Below are 18,437 nucleotides of genomic sequence, written 5' to 3' on the forward strand. Positions count from 1 at the left end.
GTCGGCTAACTTCAGGCTAATGTGCAGTCAAACTGCTTATGCGGGTGTGCAGCAGTCTGTAACTGCGGATACAATATCCCCTTCAACCTTTGACAGTGAGGAGCAAACTGGAAACACGTGCTGGCATCTGGGATGAGTGCAGGTGTGTCAGTGTTGTCTGAATAATGGGCTTTTCATCTTGTGTAAATACTCGTGGGGCATATGTGTTTTTATTGTGTTGTTTCAGTGAGGATGATTTAATATTTAATAAAAACACTAAAGTGTCCAACATTGTCTTTACATGCTGTCACAGCCTCGCCACTTGCTGCCATTCACCACCCTTGTTTCCTGCTATAGCCAGGGCTGTTTCCTGTAAGACCTGATGAAAAAGTTACAGCGTGACGAAAGCAGCTTTCTAGTTTTACTTCCCTACGCATGAATCAAAAAGGACTTACAAAATATCAGCTGGCTTACTCTGGTATTTCTGGTCTCTTAGTCATAGCAGCGGTGTTAATATAAATAATGATGATGTATGTGGAAAGATATGTGCCAACGCGTGTGTGGTATGTGGAAATTGTCTATGTAATGATGATAAGCAATTTATTAGTCTTAATGCAGTTGAGTGGAAATGTTGACCTGATGGGGAGCAGACTGCAGTTTACACAACAATAACTTAGAGTGAAAGCCTTTAGGATTTTTTTATTACACATGTGAAGCTTAATTAAGGTTACACTTCATTTTAACTTGAACGTATGAGTCTTTTTTTATTGGATCCGGCAGCCTGTGCCTCCTGAGGGCCTCTAGTGGACTGTTGATGAAAACAAAGAGGAAGCTCGCTTGTTCAAAGCGCAGGCAGACAGTGCGCCTTCAGGAGGATGAGGTGCCGGCCGCGGGGCCGCCAGAGCCGCTCGAACAAACGCGATGAACATGTCGACTCCTTCTTTCACGCATAACTTAGTTTGAGTGTTGCAAATGTATCCGGACGTGAAGGATGGTTTGTTTCCGCTGCACTGATTTGTAAGACGTGACAAAAACAGACGCGAAGCGAGGGACGCGATGATGAACTCAGGTAAGTGGCGATGCAACAGATGTGTTGTCTACAGAGGCTGAGGTTCTGGTTACAGGGTTTTAAAATGAGGTTAAAGCAGCTAAACGAACGCATGTAGCAACAGATTCAACATAAACGCAACAAAAAGGAGAAAATACTGTGCGTGTGTCTATGTGCGTGTGTGTTGTACAGGTAAGTGACTGTTTTATTGTGTGTGGGGGATTTTGCTTGTGTGTCACACATATAAACAGCATCTGACTCACTGATCTCCAAATTAAACTACATGACATCGTTTTTGCAGACTTGCAGATTTATTTAGTCAGTGTCAAACTGTGGCTTGCTAAGTAGAGAAATATGTGATTTGCTGAGGGGCAAAAAAAGACAACATCCCTGCAGGTCAGCATGTTACACTTCCACCTCACCCCAGAGGTTTTCAGGCCACTGGTTCAGGCAGATGCACAAGTTTGCGTGACTCTTTTCAATCCCGTCCCTGTGCCCCCTCCTCAGTTTCTCTCCCACTCTTCATCTCCCATCTGCTCCTCCTCCTCCCCTGCCTGTTGACATGGGCCATTAGCTGGATTACTGTGCTGCTGTGTCTGGGGGCAAACAAAAGCCATGTGATATTCGAGCCCCCCGCAGAGTTGGTTGAGTACTTTACAACAGTTTTACACTAAGCTGTCACTAGGTTAGGATCAATGCTACGGATTTAAAGAGTTAAAGAGTGAAACCCCATCAGAGCAGCATCTGTCAGACGACTGAAAATACAGCAGATGTGCCATCTGGATATTCACAACATGCTTTTTCCATTGTGTCAGATTAGAGCCATAATTGTTATACTATATTTTAGATTTAGCAGATATAGCAGATATAGCGTGATTGAGGCTCTACAATACTAAATCGCAAGTGTATATCTTTTGTTTTTCACTCCCCAGGCATGCACAAGCCTCCTCTGGCCCCTAAACCAAAGCTGACACCGCCCAAGAGGCCAGGGATGTCTCCCTCAACCCCCAGAAGAGACGGCCTCTCTATTGCATCTCCTGGCACGCCGAGAAGGGTTAAACCAGTACTGGCCCCCAAACCCTGCCTCTCCAAACTCACCACCACTGTGGAATCCAAACCTCTCGTTTCAAAGAGCCTGCACCAAACATCTGCGACAGGAAACCCTCGGACCGTCAGTCTACTGAACGGCCAAAATGGAATACAGCAAGAAAACAAAAAGCCAGATTGGGATTATATTATTCCTATTTGCTTGTGTAGCCAGGAAAACTGCCAATGCATCAGCAAGGCACCAACAAGCAGAGACAAAACGGAGAAAGACTTGAAAACCTTGCACAAAGGTAAAACTGAAGAAAACGGGAAGCTTCTCCCTCCATCTCAAGTTGATGTGGACAACAGGAACACTGCCAAGACCCAGGTGGTGAGCACTAACCCTGCACAAAATGTTTGTCTACAGCCTGCCTCCAACAATACCCACCTCACTAACCATAAACCTCTACAAGAGATGCTTACTTTGGACAAAAATCTCAACACAGACATCAGTACCTCCAGTCCTGTGGTGAAAGTTAAGCCGTCTCTTCCTCACAGAACATGGAGAGATGAGGCAAATGGTAACGTTACACCTCAGAGTGCACCTGGGCGAGGACCGGAGGAAGATGCTCTTGGCTCAGGGCAAACGTTTAGTGTGCCCCAATGCAAACCAGTCCCAGCGGCCCCTAGGAAACCCATCCCTGTACCACGGAAGCCCAAGACAGCTGTTCTGGTTCGTCAGGAAAAGGTGGAGGAGGACAGGGAAGCGATAATAAGCCAGGAAGGGAGGGAAATGAACGTCAGAGAGGTGAGGGTGTCATCAGAGGGGAAGGACAGCTCATCCCTATCTGTCATTGTACCTGTTAGTGAAAACAAGCCTCCAATTGTTCATTCTCAGAGAAAAGCCAGTGCTCCACCAGCCCCTCCACCCAAGAAAAAGCTGTTTCTGTCTGCACCTGAGAAAGTGCCAACCTCTGCTCCTGAAACGCTGCCAGAGGATGTGGAGGAGGAAGATCTGGGTTGGGACAACAGCATCGCTGAGATGGAGATATCAGTAGACAAGGAGGATGAAGAGGTGGAGAAGGAGATGGAAGGAAAGGAGGATCAGGGGGCAGCCCACAGCGACCTCACACATAGGGCTCCCTCCAGCAGTTTGTTCAATCGGCCGGAGCTCAGTCAGCCTCCTGCCATCACCGTGGCACCGCAGGATGGGCCCGTCAAGCTGCGTCCAAAGAAGCCCAAGAGACACAGCAGCTCGATGCCATGCACACAGAGACAGGAATCCTCTGAGGAGAGAGAAGAGGGCAAATTAGGAGATAATGACAAACGACAGGTTCATCCCGGGCAGGATAGTGTTTTGAAGGAGAGGGTGATGAGGGAGCTGCCTGTACCTCCAGGTGAGAAAACAAGCAGAAACCTCTTAACAGCTGGAAACAAGCCTTCACAGGGCAGCGTGGGCAAACAGAGAGCTAAGTCGTTCTCCGGTGCTGACCTCATTTGCTCTGAAGGACAGAGGAGAAACTCTTTCCGGAAACTGCTGGACTTGAAGCTCTCTGTGAAGATGCTGCCCAAGCTGATAGCAAGAGGAGGCCAGAGCCCAGACTGCACTGGGGATGATAATGAACAAAGTGTGGACAAGGACCAAGATTCATGTCAGACTTTCCCCGAGCATTTCAAGTGTGAACGTAAATTCTCCTGCCCTCTGATTGGAGTAGAGCAAAGCGTGGATGGAGATGATATTTTCCCTGGAATGGATGAAGCTGCTCACTATGAGAACATTCGTCACTACGAGGAGATACCAGACTACATGAACGTTCACGTGGGAACGGCAGGGTCATCTCCTCGGGCCTCCTTCTCTCAGCCTTCGGCGTGGGACAGTGAACTGTATAACGACGAGGGCATTTATGAGGAGCAGGAGCCATATATGTCCTTTGAGAGAAACACTGGACACCAACAGTGCCAGACACCAACAGACTATGAAAGGTAGATTATGGTGGCTTTTATCTCTGTCTCCATCACATCCCAAACTTAGCTATGGATTCATTGTACATCAGGTGATTGCATGGTTTTCATAAACGAGTACAGGAAACACCTGAGACTTTGTAAAACCAGTTATCTGTAAGTAATGACAGAGTGTGACTCTATATCATTTATAAAAGGAAGATCACTAAGACACGTGTCACATTGGCTTTTGTTGCAGATTCCTGTCTGGGGAGTGTGACAAGTAAGGGGCAAGCGTGTTTGCCACACCTTCCAGGTGTTGATTATGGGTTGACTTAAAAACATTTCTTAAATATGTAGATTATAGGGTACTTTACCCTATATGCTATAGGTTACTATCAGAGGCAACACCAGAGAAACTTTGGCCTAAAAGGCAACAGTGTTTGTCACCCATACATTGTAGCTCAGGATCTTTTTTTTAAATCTGAGGCTAAGAAGGCAGTTAAACGAGAAGTGTTTCAGTTTTTAAAGAGTCAGTTTATCCACCAGCACTCCAGGTTTTGAGATATCTGTCACTGAGATTTTGTTTACCTTTATTCGAACACAGGGGAGGTGATAGAAATCCATTTGTGCTGCTCAAAGCAATGAAAAATTATTCTTAAGAAGCATCTTTCCAGAAACCATCTTCCTGTTACTCTGCTCGTTTTTATCAAAGAAACAGTCTCTATAAAATCGGTAGGGAGATCTGTGAATTAAGGAGAGGAACATAGTTTCTGGAACAAGACACTGGTACTAAATTTTCCTTATGCAATGTTAAATGCTTAAATATACAAATGCACAATAGCTGTGGGGAAGGTGAGAAAATGTGATTTTGGGGGAACTAACCCTTAAAAAGCTTGGCTACTAGTTTGGTTTTTGATTAGCTCAGTTAAACTTTTAGTATGTTTAAACTCCTGGGAGTAATCTTTGTAATTGTCCTTTTATATAAAGAATGCATGTTGTATTATGAATGAGCAGAAGTCAGCTGGGAAAATAGGCTTACAGTTTGTGTAACTGTACACTGCCTCTTATGGCTTAGTGTGTTGCCCCTCTTAAGTTCAAACTGTGCAACGATCACATGTTGGAAACACGTTGAGCGGCTCACAAACAGAGGCCAGTCGCAGTCAAAGACAACAATTATTGTAAACGTGTCACAGTATGTAAAACCCACTGACTCCAGGCTTACTGGGTTTGCTGCTGAGCCTTGGTCTATTTCGTGTCTGCAGTTTTGTTCAGGGAGGTGCCGTCGTTTGACATGTAGTGCTCCCTCAGGGAATTGTGGTATTTTAGATTTGTAGTGGTGCAGTTTCCCTTTAAGTCTTCATATGTAGTCATTTTTTAGCTGCAAAGCTAAATTAAGAAAGTGTGCGATGATGGTGGCGAGTGGTTTGTGTTGGGTTTAGAGTTTCTTCTATTTGACTTGGCAGCATTTAGCCAAACTGCTGCTCTGTGACCCCGAGGCATGCAGCTGGACTGGGGCTAGTGTTGTGTGACAGTGCTGATGATTATCATTAAATGTTTATTCCGGCTGTGTCAAGTGCTCCCTTTCCTGTGTGTTCGTTTTCATGACTCCCATTTGATCAGAGGAGGAAATGTTTGAATACCGCTGGACTGACAGAGACACACTCCCATAGATGATATGCTGACATAGGTGTTTTTATTTCCGCCCCATCTCTTCTATAAATAACAAACACTTTTTTATAGGCTTTCAATCATTTGCCGTTTGAATGACTAAAGCTGTGTCATGTTGTCCTGCAGTCAGTGTTTTTAATAAATGCCTGCAGCTGCTTCTGTGTGTCCACAACACCTGCACCTGTTTGTTCATTCTCTGGCATCTGTCTCCGTTCTTCCCTGACCCTAACATCCTGCCCTTTCAACAGAAGCTCAGCCAATGAGGAAGGGGCCCCCCTGGGTGATGGCCCCTCAGATGATGACATTGTGGCCGACACCTTGTCCTCAGATGAGGAGGACGAGAACGATAGCAGCTCCATCTCAAGTAAAGGAGACCCTGAGCAGCCAGAGGAGAGTACGGTGAGGAGAGCAGACGCTGTTTATGATTTATGACTTTAGTCTCCTGTGCGCTCAGAAATATTTCCTGGAATCATCTCACTGGATTTGTTCTTTACAAGGTCTGAGAGATAAAGGTTTTGTCTTGGAACTGTGCGGAAAACTTTTCCTCCTTTTGACACTCGGTTCCCTCATTTTCACTGACTTCATGTATAAAAATTCCTCCTGATTATACTCTCAGTTGCTGATTTATTTGGTACACCTAGCTAACACAAATGCAGTCTAATACAACAGCAATAAATCCTACCTTTATGGAGGTTACAGTGTTCAATTTTTATTGAAAGTCTTTTGAGAGGTGTGTTTCAACTGTATGATCATTTTGTAGGCCGCATGTTGTGGTGCTGTTGAATTATATTATATTAATGAGGGAAGGCTGAACAACAAAAACACCCGTCTGTTTAATACAATCGGTTCAAAAGCACCACAAACCACATCCTCTACTTCCTACTACCTGATTAATTGGTGACCGAGTGTATCGTGAGGCATGTATCTGCTGTGAGTGGTTTTGTCATGAGCCTTGTTTTTTAGTGCATTGTAATCACCAGTCTGTCTTTTTGCACTTCTTGTTGTTGTTAGTCACAGAGTGGACAGAAGAAGAGCAAGATCCACCACATCGCTACAGAAATCATGACCTCTGAGAGTGTGTAAGAGTCCTCTTTTTTTTTTCTTAAAGCATAGGTTCACTCAAATTACAAAAAGAAAAAAAAAAAAGATTTTCTCACTTACTACTAGTGGTGTACAGCCTTACAGATAGTTTTGGTTTTATTTGCCCAGGTGGTGCAATATCTGTCTCTGAGGTTTGTGCCTTCACCCCAGTTTGCCTGAGGTGAAAGGAACATTTAACATTTAGGGAGATTTAAAAAATTCAACAGAAATATCTCAGTGGTGATGCCATTGCTCTGGATAATCCACAAATGGCACTATCATCGGCTTCATAGAGACTACTTCTTTTGTATAAAATGAAAACTCACTTCACGTTTGTATATTGGACATTACATGAATTTATTATTATTACTTGAATTGTTATATGATTTATATCATTTTTATGCTGTTAGCACCAAGGATAAAACCCTACTCAAGCACAGTGTATTGGGTGGAGACCGATATCTCAAAACTTTGGCAAATAAAACCAAAAAATGTCAGCATGGCTAGATAACAAGGTAAGTGAGAAAATATGTTTTTTATTGTACTTGGAGGGAACAACTCTTTACTTTGCTTTTCTCATTCATCATAATTTATTTAACTTTTTTCCATTGTTTGCTTTTCTAGGTTTGTTGATGTCCTGAAGCTGCTTCATGTTGTAAGAACCCCCACACATCACCCTTCAGTGTTATTTGCGTCACACAAAAACCGACCTCATGTTTGCTGTGATGAGAGCAGAAGCTGGTGTTGTTCTCTGTATGTTTTATCTAGTGCTAGTCTACTGTAAGAGCCCACATTCTCCATATGTGTTTGATTATGCTTACCACTGGGGCACACCCCGTGCAGGATAAGACTGTTTGCAGAGGCAGCTCCCCTCAGTCTTACCCTCATAGTTCACATTCCTTATGGTTTTCTCCTGAATTTCACTGGTAGCGCAGTTTAACCGAAACACTGCCCTTGTCTGGATGTAAATCCTTCAAGATGTTGACACATAACAAAACACAAGGTAGGGTAACACATACAACAACTAAGAACCATTACTCTCCTTTAATCTTACAATAGAACCAATGTTCTGCTTCTTCACAAACTTGCCTGCTCTTTCAGACAAAAACAAAACAAAAATAAAATATGATGAAATAAAAAACAAAAAAACAAAACAAAAAAAAAAAACAACAACAACTAACTACCTACCTACCAACACAGCCACAGTGGGGTCAAATCGGCACAAAGGACAATTAAAACCTGAATGAGACAGCCACAGCCAGTGGCTCTGTGAGGCTGTAGTGCTTTTAGCTAAATGCTAACATCACCATGCTAACATGCTCATAATGACAATGCTAACTTGGTGATGTTAGGCTGGTATAATGACCATTTTTAGTTTAGTGAGATAGCATGCTATAACCCTAAAGCTAAGGTCATTAGTTTTATAAATATCTGGTCAGAAACCAAAATTTATGGATAAATAGAATTTTGATGATGATGGCGCCAGATACTTAAGTTATTACAGTTCATCCTGTGGGGAATATGAATGTATGTACAAAAGTCAGGGGACCACCAATGTCAAAAGGATTCATCCTCTGGGAACCATAAAACGTTCATGTCAGTCCACCAGATAATTGTTGAAATAGTTCAGTCAGAGCAGCATTAACACACCAATAAAAACAAAGACAGTTCACAGAAAAAACGACTGTATCTCTTAAATAATTGAATCAGGGCTGCAAACACAGCTATAACGGTTGGTCGCTTTGGTATGATAGACATTTTAAACTTCTTTATGTCAACAAGATGAGTACACATTTGCAGATGTTTGGAGAGACAAAGATCATGAAGCAAGAACGTTGTAGGACTGAGTCACAAGCGATGGCTCCTCAGTGCAGAGCTTGGACAGGAAGTGCTTGGGTCTCTGTAGACTGTAGGGGAATGAAGTCCAGTAATGAGGAACAGTCACACCAAGAATGTGGAGGTGACTTAGTATGTGTTCATTCTCCATCTTTACCAGGAAGTCAGTCAGCTTGCCACAAATGGATGGATGACAGCATAACAATTGTTGTGTATTTTTATCAGTTATCAGTTGAACCATATTTTTAGCCATGCGAGTGCTATGCTCTTTGTACTTTTGCTGTCAAGGTAAAACCTATTGTCTCCAAAATGTTGACTCGCCAGCAACAGAGTTCAAAGAATATTCTCAATCCATCAAACAGTGTGTAAGCTTTAAGTGAAATCATGAAAATCACTGATGGACATTACCAACAAATATTCACTTATTATTTTCTTATCTTGTGAGGCTTTCATTTTTTTTTTTTGAAAGTCCACGTGACCCATCTCCATTTGTTAGCTGTTGTAGAAGGAAGAGATCACACATGTTAACCACAGAAGCACTCTACTGGGTGCCCAGTCATTAAGCAGTTTTATTTGCCATGTGATCACATAAACCACCAAAAGAAAAACTCCACATCATCAGAAAAAGAAGCAGAAATGGCGCCTTCAGGCTCCTCTGTGCTCGGTCTTTAGTCCTGACTCACTATATTCTGGAAATTTGAGGATGCTTAATGCGAGTCAGGTGTGTGTGTAAGTCATGGGTCAGCAGTATTCCTCTCTCTTTAACTTTTATACTTAAGGTTCCTGGAGCTAATCTAATTTATAGTCTTGTTTTTGAGACCATGTTACATAACTTGCAGAACAGACAGCTTTTATACTTGTAATTTCTTTTGTACATTTTTGGGATTTGGTTGAATGATCTCAGACTGAATTGCATCTTCAATAAAATCTAAAGGCAAATTTTACATACTCATTTTACATACTCTGGATTTTATTTGACCATCTGACTTTTTATTTGACTATCTGACCTGCAGGACTTTCGGGACGCAGTGTCTAAAGCTTCTCATCAGAATGGGAAGCCTGTGATTGAGGAGCGTCTTCTCAACCAGATCCTGTATTACCTCCCACAACTCTACGAACTCAACCAAGACCTGCTGAGGGAGCTGAAGCAGAGATTGGCCAAATGGTATGACAGGAACACAAAAAGTGTTTTTACATTTATGTTTATGGATCGCTGTTATTGACATGAAGAGCAATAGATACAGTTACACCGTATGGCCAAAGGTATGTGGACAGACATGTGGTCTGGAACTTTTTCTCAAGGTTTGTGCTCAGGCTTTTGTTCCAGTTGAGGGAGATCTTAAAACTAAAATCTAAATCATTCATTCAACTTCATAATATTAAATATTCATGATTTAAAAAAAAACAACATTTAAGATTAAAAAAACATCTTTATCATCAGTAAGAGTTTAACACCCAGAAACTAAGCTAATTGGCTTCATCAGGACTGTGTGTAGATGTGATTTAATTAGATTTGATTAACAGTGAACAAACAACATACCAACTGTCATCAGGTTCTCATTAAAATGTTGCCAGTGCTGCGCTCACGCCCACACATCAGTCAAAGGCCACTTCAAGTCGTTAGCAAAGGAATCTTTTCCATCTCTACCAGTAATCCCATAAGATGTAAACATGTACCAAATCCCAATTGGTACATGAAAGTACACGACATCATATTTTTCCAATAGAGCTTCAACCACATCAAACCAGTGAGAATAACAGTTATTATTATTATTATCATTATTATTATCACTATTAACTTTTGCAGGTAACTGTGTTCATTAAGGAGTCCATCACTCATAGGAAGAAGCTAATAGAGAAAATAAGTTTTCAAGGCTTTCAAATGCTGCAATTGGATAAAATTTCACGTTAGACAATGATGTGCTCTCACATTTATGGCAACAGTTTCAACATGACAATGCCCCAGTGCTCAAAGCAAGCTCTAAAAAAACCAAAAAAAACAGTTGTCCTAGTTTGGTGGGGAATAACTTGGCAGAGCCCTGACCTCAGCACCTGTGGGATGACGTAGACTAACAACTGCCAGGCCTTATCACTCGATATCAGTGCCTGACCTCACTAGGCACTCACTGAGCAGATCCCTGCAGCCAGGTTACAAAATCCTTCAGAGAAGGGTGGAGGCTGTTATTGTCCACGGTTTTGGATTGAAATGCTTAATGATTACATATTGGTGTAATGTTTGGGTGCCAGCATAGTTTGTTTTGGGATGTTGTATGCGCCTGATGAAAACCATATTCTTGAAATATTTGGTTTTCCAGAGGCATTGCATATGATGCATAATTAACCTAAATACTATGTACAGTGCATTTAGTTTTACTTTGATTTCTCAGTTTATCTCATTCATTTATGTTGTGTAACTAATCTGCACAGAACGCAATGATCAGAGTGTGATGTGAACCCAGTGAGAGACAGAAGTTGAGTGTGTTATTGTTTTGCTTTGTTGGTTTTGATTAAGGAAGCTTTATTCAGAGTGCAACTGTGACCTACTTATCACCCCGCAGTCCACAGTGACCGGAGAATACTACTCTGTCTCACTGCTGGTCACTGGCAGCAGTGAGATGCTGTACCTTGCTGTACCCTTATGTTATTCATGGGTAGCTTTCTCCAGTCATTCCCAAATCTGCACTTGTTACACCTATTACTATTACTACTGTCCCTGTAATACAATGACAAGTAGGTACTCCAGGACAAGGGGACATGAATAATCAACTTAAATGTTACACATAAATAATAACATTAGTTTATCTCACTCTGCTTCATTCTCTGTACAGGGATGAGAATGCCCAGTTAGCAGACATTTTCCTGAAGAAAGGGCCCTATCTGAAGATGTACTCCACTTACATCCGCGAGTATGACAAGAATGTGGCTCTGCTGGAAGAGCAGAGTAAGAGAAACCCAGCGTTCGGGGCTGTAGTACGGGAATTTGAGGTAAAGAGGCTTGCCCAACCTGTTTTTTCAGTCTGGGGGGGAGGGGCGTGTCTTTTGGGTCAATGAGGCTCCATTGTTTATACATGTGCAGAGGATGGTGTATTTGTGTTTGTTACTGAAAATGGTGATGTGAAGTGTATCATTCTTTGTCCCAGACCAGTCCACGTTGTGCCAACTTGGCTCTGAAGCATTACCTACTGAAGCCCGTTCAGAGGATTCCTCAGTATCAGCTGTTGTTCACAGGTACATCTGATCAAGTGACAATTACACAGCACTAAACTGATCCTTTTTCTTGCTTGACCTCTCATTCTTAAGACAAAGTCAAGCAATTTTTAAAAATCCCAAATCCCTTCATCTATGTAGTTATGAGCTTCTAAACATCGCCTGTTCGACCAGCCTGTGATGTCTCATTATAGGCATCATGCTGCCCCCTGGTGTACAGAGAAACAAAACTATACAATAATTCTGTCTTGCCTCTTCAATCCTCAGATAATAAGATTTTTGAAGTGCAGTCCAAATCAGATTTAGTGACATAACACAAGCTTTAACATGAGTGGGCTTAGGGTGTCATGAGTCTAATGCATCAGGGTCGATCGCTCCGTGCCAAAATGTGAAGAATGTTCCTCACGTCACTCTTGTATAATTGCGTTATGTAAGCACCTGCAAACCTTTTTATCCAGGATTTTAATTTCAGATTACATTCCAGGAATTTACTACACAACACTAAGCACTTGTGACCCAGTGTACAAAGTGCTTTTACTTGTTTGGTTGCACTGTTGAGCCTGAATTTGTAATGTTTGTAATTTTGTTTCAGACTATCTGAAAAACCTATCTGAGGACTCGGATGATTACAAAGATACACAAGGTAAACCAAGGACCTTTTACATCTGCATACTTTAACTCTACGTGATGGTGTCAGTTTAACTAAAACATTGTCTGTCATGTTTTTTTGTTGTTTTTTTCCACTCAGCTGCCCTTGCTCTGGTAAAAGAGGTGGCCAATCATGCCAACGACATCATGAAACAAGGGGTGAGAGCCAGTGAAAATTTGACGATCAACAAGTTCTCTAAACATGATAAAACGTCCACACAGGTTGCTGATCTCTTGTTTTTATAACCTTGATCTCAGGATAATTTCCAGAAGCTGATCCAGGTGCAGTGCAGTCTGAATGGCCACCATGAGATAGTCCAGCCTGGGCGGGTAAGACCTCGTAAATGTTGCTTAGAGTAGTGTTTTTTTTATTTATTGTGTGTTCATCTTTCGAATGTAAACCATAAGAAAATGTATCTAACTTAAATTATTTTAACGTCACTTCACTTCCATTATTCACCAAAGCCTTTTTCCATTAATACTAATGCATTTTTCAGTAATATGAACAGAGAGCTTTCAATCATATCATATAATCTTCTTCAACAAATGGAGTTTTTCCAGTTGTCATGGAACAGTAGATGTTTAAATTTCCTTCCTCCTTCTTGTCCATGTTGGCCCAATAGTTAAGTTTCAGAGTTCACTTTTGAACACCTTGAATAAGTCCTGCAGGTCCTTTTTCCATGGTCCAACATGAACTAGAAACTCAAAAAAATGAATAAATAAAATTCATGAATGAGTGACAGTTGATTCAGACTGCTGACTGATATTACGTCATCAGTTATTCAATTCTTTAAGCAGTAAAATTTAACTGTAAAGTTTTATCAACCAAACAGTATATTACCTTTAGGACTTAAAGTATAATACCATGCTTCACTTTAAGAATGTAAAGTATTGTAAAGTTCCTTACCATTCAGAAAATAACGACCTGTCTCACTGAACTAAGCATGTTAAACGACAAACATGACTTAATGTGTTCTTGTGATGTTTTTGTGCTCCAGATCTTCCTGAAAGAGGGTATCCTGATGAAGCTGGCCAGGAAGGTCATGCAGCCCCGAATGTTCTTCCTGGTATAGTGCACATTTGTCTCTTCCTTCTCTTACACATCCCCACCTTCACTTTGTCCCAAATGCTTCTGCAAAGGATCACAATGATCCTTTGCAGGGTTCAGTAGATGCTCAGTTTGGCTTCATTTTTATTTAAGGGTTTCTTTTCAAGGCATTCTATGGTCAATACATCCTTGTATATAGATCAGAGTCTATTGACCGTCCTGTGGTCAAGGCTCAAAGGTGATCAAGCCTTTGATTATACAGAGACTGCTACTCATGAGAAATATGTATCAACTCTTTTCATAATCTGAACTCCTCTGTAGTGTGTTAGAAAACACAGAGTGAAAATTATGTTTCTATGTCATTTCTCCTTTAGTTTAATGACACGTTGCTGTACACCACTCCTGTTCAGTCAGGCCAGTACAAGCTCAACAACATGCTCTGTCTGGCTGGGATGAAGGTGAGAACTTCTCTTCTCATTCGCTTGCACTTCTCATCCTTTTTCACATACACATAAGATAAGATATACACTGCCATCACTGCTCACAGTGAAAATAATTACAGGTTAGCAAACCAAGCCAAGAGGCCTATCAGAATGAGCTGAACATTGAGAGTGTGGAGCGCTCCTTCATTCTCTCTGCAAGGTAATGATCAGAAGAAATGATATCTCTTTCATAATTCATTACATAATAGTCACCCTGTGTTTCTCCTTGTAGTGCATAGGTCCACGAACGCTGTGGAGGTGTGTAGTTACTTTGTTTTCTCCTCCTGCAGTTCAGCCACAGAGCGAGATGAATGGCTGGAGGCCATTTCCACAGCGATCAGTGACTACACCAGGAGAAAGATCAGTTTTATATCTGGCAAACCTCCAGATGAGGTAAGACAAGTTCAACAATACACCTCATACATTCCCTGTTAGAAAAGTATAAGCCGATGTCTATTTTATGGTGCATGTGTGAGCAGTGAGTGATAACTATAACATAACTATAAAATAACTCCTGTGTTTTGTATTTATATTCAGGTGGAACTAATGGATGGTGGTGATGGGGCTCCTTTAGGATCCAAAGCCCCAATATGGATCCCTGACCCGAGGACCACCATGTGTATGATCTGCACCTGTGAGTTCTCCTTAACATGGAGGAGGCACCACTGCCGTGCATGTGGAAAGGTAAGGTGACAAAGAAGTGGGTTACCAGCACCTGTAACGCTCAATAATTAACACATGAACACATGTCTTGTTTGTTTCAGCCGTTAAAAAAACATTTTTCCTGGTTTTACTTTCCCTTGAATTGTTTTACTTTTTCTTATTAATACTCTGTATTGGTTTTTATACACCTGGGTGTTTTAATTTTGTATCTGTTTTTCTTCTTTTGAAAACTATTGATTTAATTGATTTTATTTTGTTGTCTATGTCAAGCACTTTGTAAGGCAGCTCTATACATAAAGATTATTATTATTATTATTATTATTATTATTATTATTAGTGTAGCATCCGCTGGCAGCACATAAGCCCTCATAAAAGGGCAAATTGTCATGTTTACACCAACCTGCTGCTGTTTCACATTTATCATCTTTTATCTATCTATCTTCTCATCCAACTCTCAGCAAGAAAGCAAATGAGCATATTTCTCAAAATGTCGAATGATTGCTTTAAAAACAGGAAAGCAGATCACATTGCCAAAGAGGAAAAGTTTGTATCTTGTGCTTTATCATCCCATCAGGTGGTGTGCCAGTCCTGTTCCTCCAACAAATACCGCCTTGAATACCTAAAGAACCAGTTAGCACGAGTGTGTGACCAGTGTTTTCATGTTCTGCATCAGCAGAAAAGTGAGAGTTGCTTCCTTCTAACATCCTTCCTCATATTTTTATGCTATCAAAGACTGAAACATCACATGTCACAAACATTGAACTAGACACCTAGGTATACCTTTTCTTCTCTGTATTTTCTGTGTAATAAACCACTGTCTGTTGCACATTTCTGTTCATCAGATGAAAGGTCATCAGCTGTATCCCCTGGAAGTAGAGCTACGTTTGCTTTCTCCCGGAAGCAGAAGAAGATACCTGCGGCGCTCAAAGAGGTGGCTGATGCTTTGTCCTAATCCGGGTGCATTATTGTTTATAATGACCAGAAAGCTCATCAGATGGCATTTACTTGTTTCAGGTGACAGCAAACACAGACAACTCATCAATGAGTGGGTATCTGCAGAGGTCCAAGGGCATTAAGAAGCAGGGAAAGAGGCTGTGGTTCGTCATCAAAGACAAAGTCTTGTACACATATGCTGCAAGTGAGGTAAGGTCTCCACTTGACTCAATGAAAGCCCATCGTCTTGTTACAAATGGACCAAGAGGCACTGATTTCATGTCCATCTAACAACTGTCCTTTATTGTGTCTTCATGCAGGATGTTGCAGCCTTAGAGAGTCAGCCCCTGTTAGGATTTATGTTGAAAGAAGATTCATCTGAGAAGTTACAGTTTAAGCTCTACCACAAAAACACACTTTACCACATTTTCAAAGCTGACGACGAACAAACAGCCCAGAGGTACAGTATAAAGAGGCATGCTACCCATTATTGTTTATGATAACAGAAATAATAATACTAATTGTCTTTTCTTTTTTTTTTTAATAAATATGTATATAGATGGATCAACTCATTCAAAGAAGCCACTGTGCTCTAACACCTTCAGACCACATGTGGAGTTATTCAACATACTTTCCAGCCCTTGCCTGAAAATGTTTTACCTCAGTGCTCTCTGAATTCTGCGAAAAGTATCTGGAGGCACCATATATAATGACATTCATCATGAATGAACATTCATTCATCAAGTATTTTATTGCTTTTATCAGATTTACCGCAGTTTACATTGTTCTTAGAGCACTCCTGTGAAGGTAGGAATTATCCATTTTCATTTTTGTATGTTAATGTGAATCTTTTCCAACAGGTTTTATGTAGTTTTGGCTACAGCTTAAGAATTATTCCACATCATCTGTAGCTATTTAAGGCGTTTAATCTTTGATTTTCTTGCAACATTTTAATTTATTTGTCTCGTAACCTGATTGGATCTCCATAGCACAGATTTGTCAATAAAACCTGTTATCAATAGATTTGTAATAAATACTGTCATTTCATTTTGATTCACATTAACCCAATGATAGTATCAACAAATCAAGTAGATGTTTTCTGTTTTAGAGAATAGTTACTTGGACACAGAACACACAATGTGCACTCTTCATGCTTGTATAAGACCTTCACCTTACATTATTAAGTCTTTCTGTAACTTTGAGTCTCACCTTAAGTCTAATGGTGTATCAGGGGGATATTCACTGTTTGGACATACAGTTACTGTACTTTGACATAATTGTACCATAATGTGTTTTGCACTTAAGTCACTCAAATGGCTGTACATAGATTACATCCCTACACACATGGATGATTGTAAATGAAATGTTATTAAATGTCCATGAATCTCATTTTTACTGCTTAAATTCTGTCACTGTAATAAATCTTTTGTTTTACTGTCCTTTGTTGTGGTCAGTTGTACAAAGGGCAACAAACAATTTGCCAGCACATTAAAATATTGGAGGAGCAGTGTGTCAGCAAAATGGGGGATAATAAATGAGTTGAATACTTGTGTTAGTGTAACTGAATAGCTTTTTGTGTAGATAATATTTTTACTTAATTATTTTTAAGTATTACTTAAATATTGTACTTTAAAATTGAATCTATTTCAGTTTAAAAACTTGGTTACTGTTGCAGAAAGACCAACAACTGTTGAACTGTTGAGCCTGTAAAAGCGCCAGAGGAGCAGGAGGTTTACTGGGCATTTAAAACAAATAATAACAATAGAGCCTGAACTCTTGTCATCTCAGTCATCTGAATTCATAATATTGATACCAGCTAATAAAAGCTAATATACCATTTACCAATTATTTACAGATCAGTTATAAGTAATCATTAAAAACAACTTCTGGGTCACAGATGATGGAAAATCCCCCTCTCAACACTTTGCTCATCTTTTCAGCTCTGTATGCATTAGGGAGACTCTTATATGGACTGTTTGAAAAACTTATGAAAAAGGGCTGGAGGATATCTGGACATAAATCCATTTACATTTACTTCTTGTTAACATTTACAGCTGCAGAAATCAAGAAACCTAAGATCCGTTAATAATGTCATTCTAATTTATATCTGCAAACCTGGTGACGTATAAAAAAGTGTGAAACCTGTTTATCAATACTTATAACTGCGTTTAGACTGAATAGAAACCCACAGATGTGTTATTACCAAAACATTCGATTTAAACAGGGCACTCTGATGCAACAGAATGAGAAGTTCTTAACTTCAAAATGTAATAAAAACAGCTCTTACTATCAACATTTCACATTGATGTTCTCTCATCATTTGTAGTAATTTTATACATATATCAACAGCTAGTCAAACTCTATGTATAAATAAAGAAATATACTTTGGTTCAGATGCTCTGCAGGGTCTCCTTTATGAACCCAGAAGATGTCAGGCTGTGTTGTAATAATGGCTTATAACTGACCTATAAGAAAAATAGTGATGAATTGTGAATAAAGCAATTCATAATAGTTCATAAACCCTTTGTAATTGGTACCTTATCATAAAGAGGTACCATAACATTACAACTATCCAATGGTGTTGGCTACTCCTAACTAAGATTAACTATTATCAAGTGAGTTTTAATGATCTCTCAATAAAAATACTGTGAAATCAATAATTATACATGAGCACATCACTGATGTTTTTGCTTTGACTTACTGCCTCTGTGGCAGCAAGTGGACTTCATGGGAACTCTTGAGGTTTTTGTTTCAGCATTAGTGGATAACTAACATTTCTCATTATATACTGCGTGATGTGCTTGTGGTTTCCACATATATGCCATTACTCCTGTAAAAACTGAAGCTACATAAGGAGATAACTTGCAGGTTTACA

At 40.4% G+C, this 18,437-nt stretch overlaps 1 protein-coding gene across 3 annotated transcripts; it reads left to right on the forward strand.

Moving 5' to 3' along the window:
- Positions 1 to 7: 7 nt before the first annotated feature.
- LOC139631026 (FYVE, RhoGEF and PH domain-containing protein 6-like) lies at positions 8 to 17,001 on the forward strand. Of its 3 annotated transcripts, none has more exons than XM_071494960.1 (21): positions 8 to 142; positions 1,960 to 4,036; positions 5,914 to 6,064; positions 6,677 to 6,744; positions 7,370 to 7,400; positions 9,595 to 9,746; positions 11,410 to 11,566; positions 11,722 to 11,809; positions 12,381 to 12,431; positions 12,537 to 12,595; positions 12,695 to 12,766; positions 13,435 to 13,503; positions 13,859 to 13,942; positions 14,047 to 14,126; positions 14,257 to 14,359; positions 14,504 to 14,650; positions 15,204 to 15,309; positions 15,472 to 15,560; positions 15,644 to 15,772; positions 15,883 to 16,022; positions 16,122 to 17,001. In XM_071494960.1, the coding sequence occupies exons 1-21, from the start codon at positions 133 to 135 to the stop codon at positions 16,156 to 16,158; spliced, it is 3,900 nt and encodes a 1,299-aa protein (XP_071351061.1). In that variant the 5' UTR covers positions 8 to 132; the 3' UTR covers positions 16,159 to 17,001. The 3 variants fall into 3 exon arrangements, with proteins under 3 accessions (XP_071351061.1, XP_071351069.1, XP_071351078.1); XM_071494968.1 differs by lacking the exon at positions 8 to 142 and adding an exon at positions 488 to 1,048; XM_071494977.1 differs by lacking the exon at positions 8 to 142 and adding an exon at positions 489 to 1,048 and having other exon boundaries at positions 6,683 to 6,744.
- Positions 17,002 to 18,437: the final 1,436 nt, after the last annotated feature.

This window comes from Trachinotus anak, unplaced genomic scaffold (assembly GCF_046630095.1).
Source record: "Trachinotus anak isolate AG129_WGS33_773 ecotype Australia unplaced genomic scaffold, CSIRO_AGI_Tana_v1 ptg000002l, whole genome shotgun sequence".
Lineage (NCBI taxonomy): Eukaryota > Metazoa > Chordata > Actinopteri > Carangiformes > Carangidae > Trachinotus > Trachinotus anak.

What these genes read in the sequence shown, in the direction of transcription:
- LOC139631026 (XM_071494968.1), top strand. An exon ending in ATCATGACCTCTGAGAGTGT is followed by an intron (nt 6,745 to 7,369) that starts GTAAGAGTCCTC and finishes TTGCTTTTCTAG; the next exon opens with GTTTGTTGATGTCCTGAAGC. An exon ending in TCTGTCTGGCTGGGATGAAG is followed by an intron (nt 13,943 to 14,046) that starts GTGAGAACTTCT and finishes AAATAATTACAG; the next exon opens with GTTAGCAAACCAAGCCAAGA.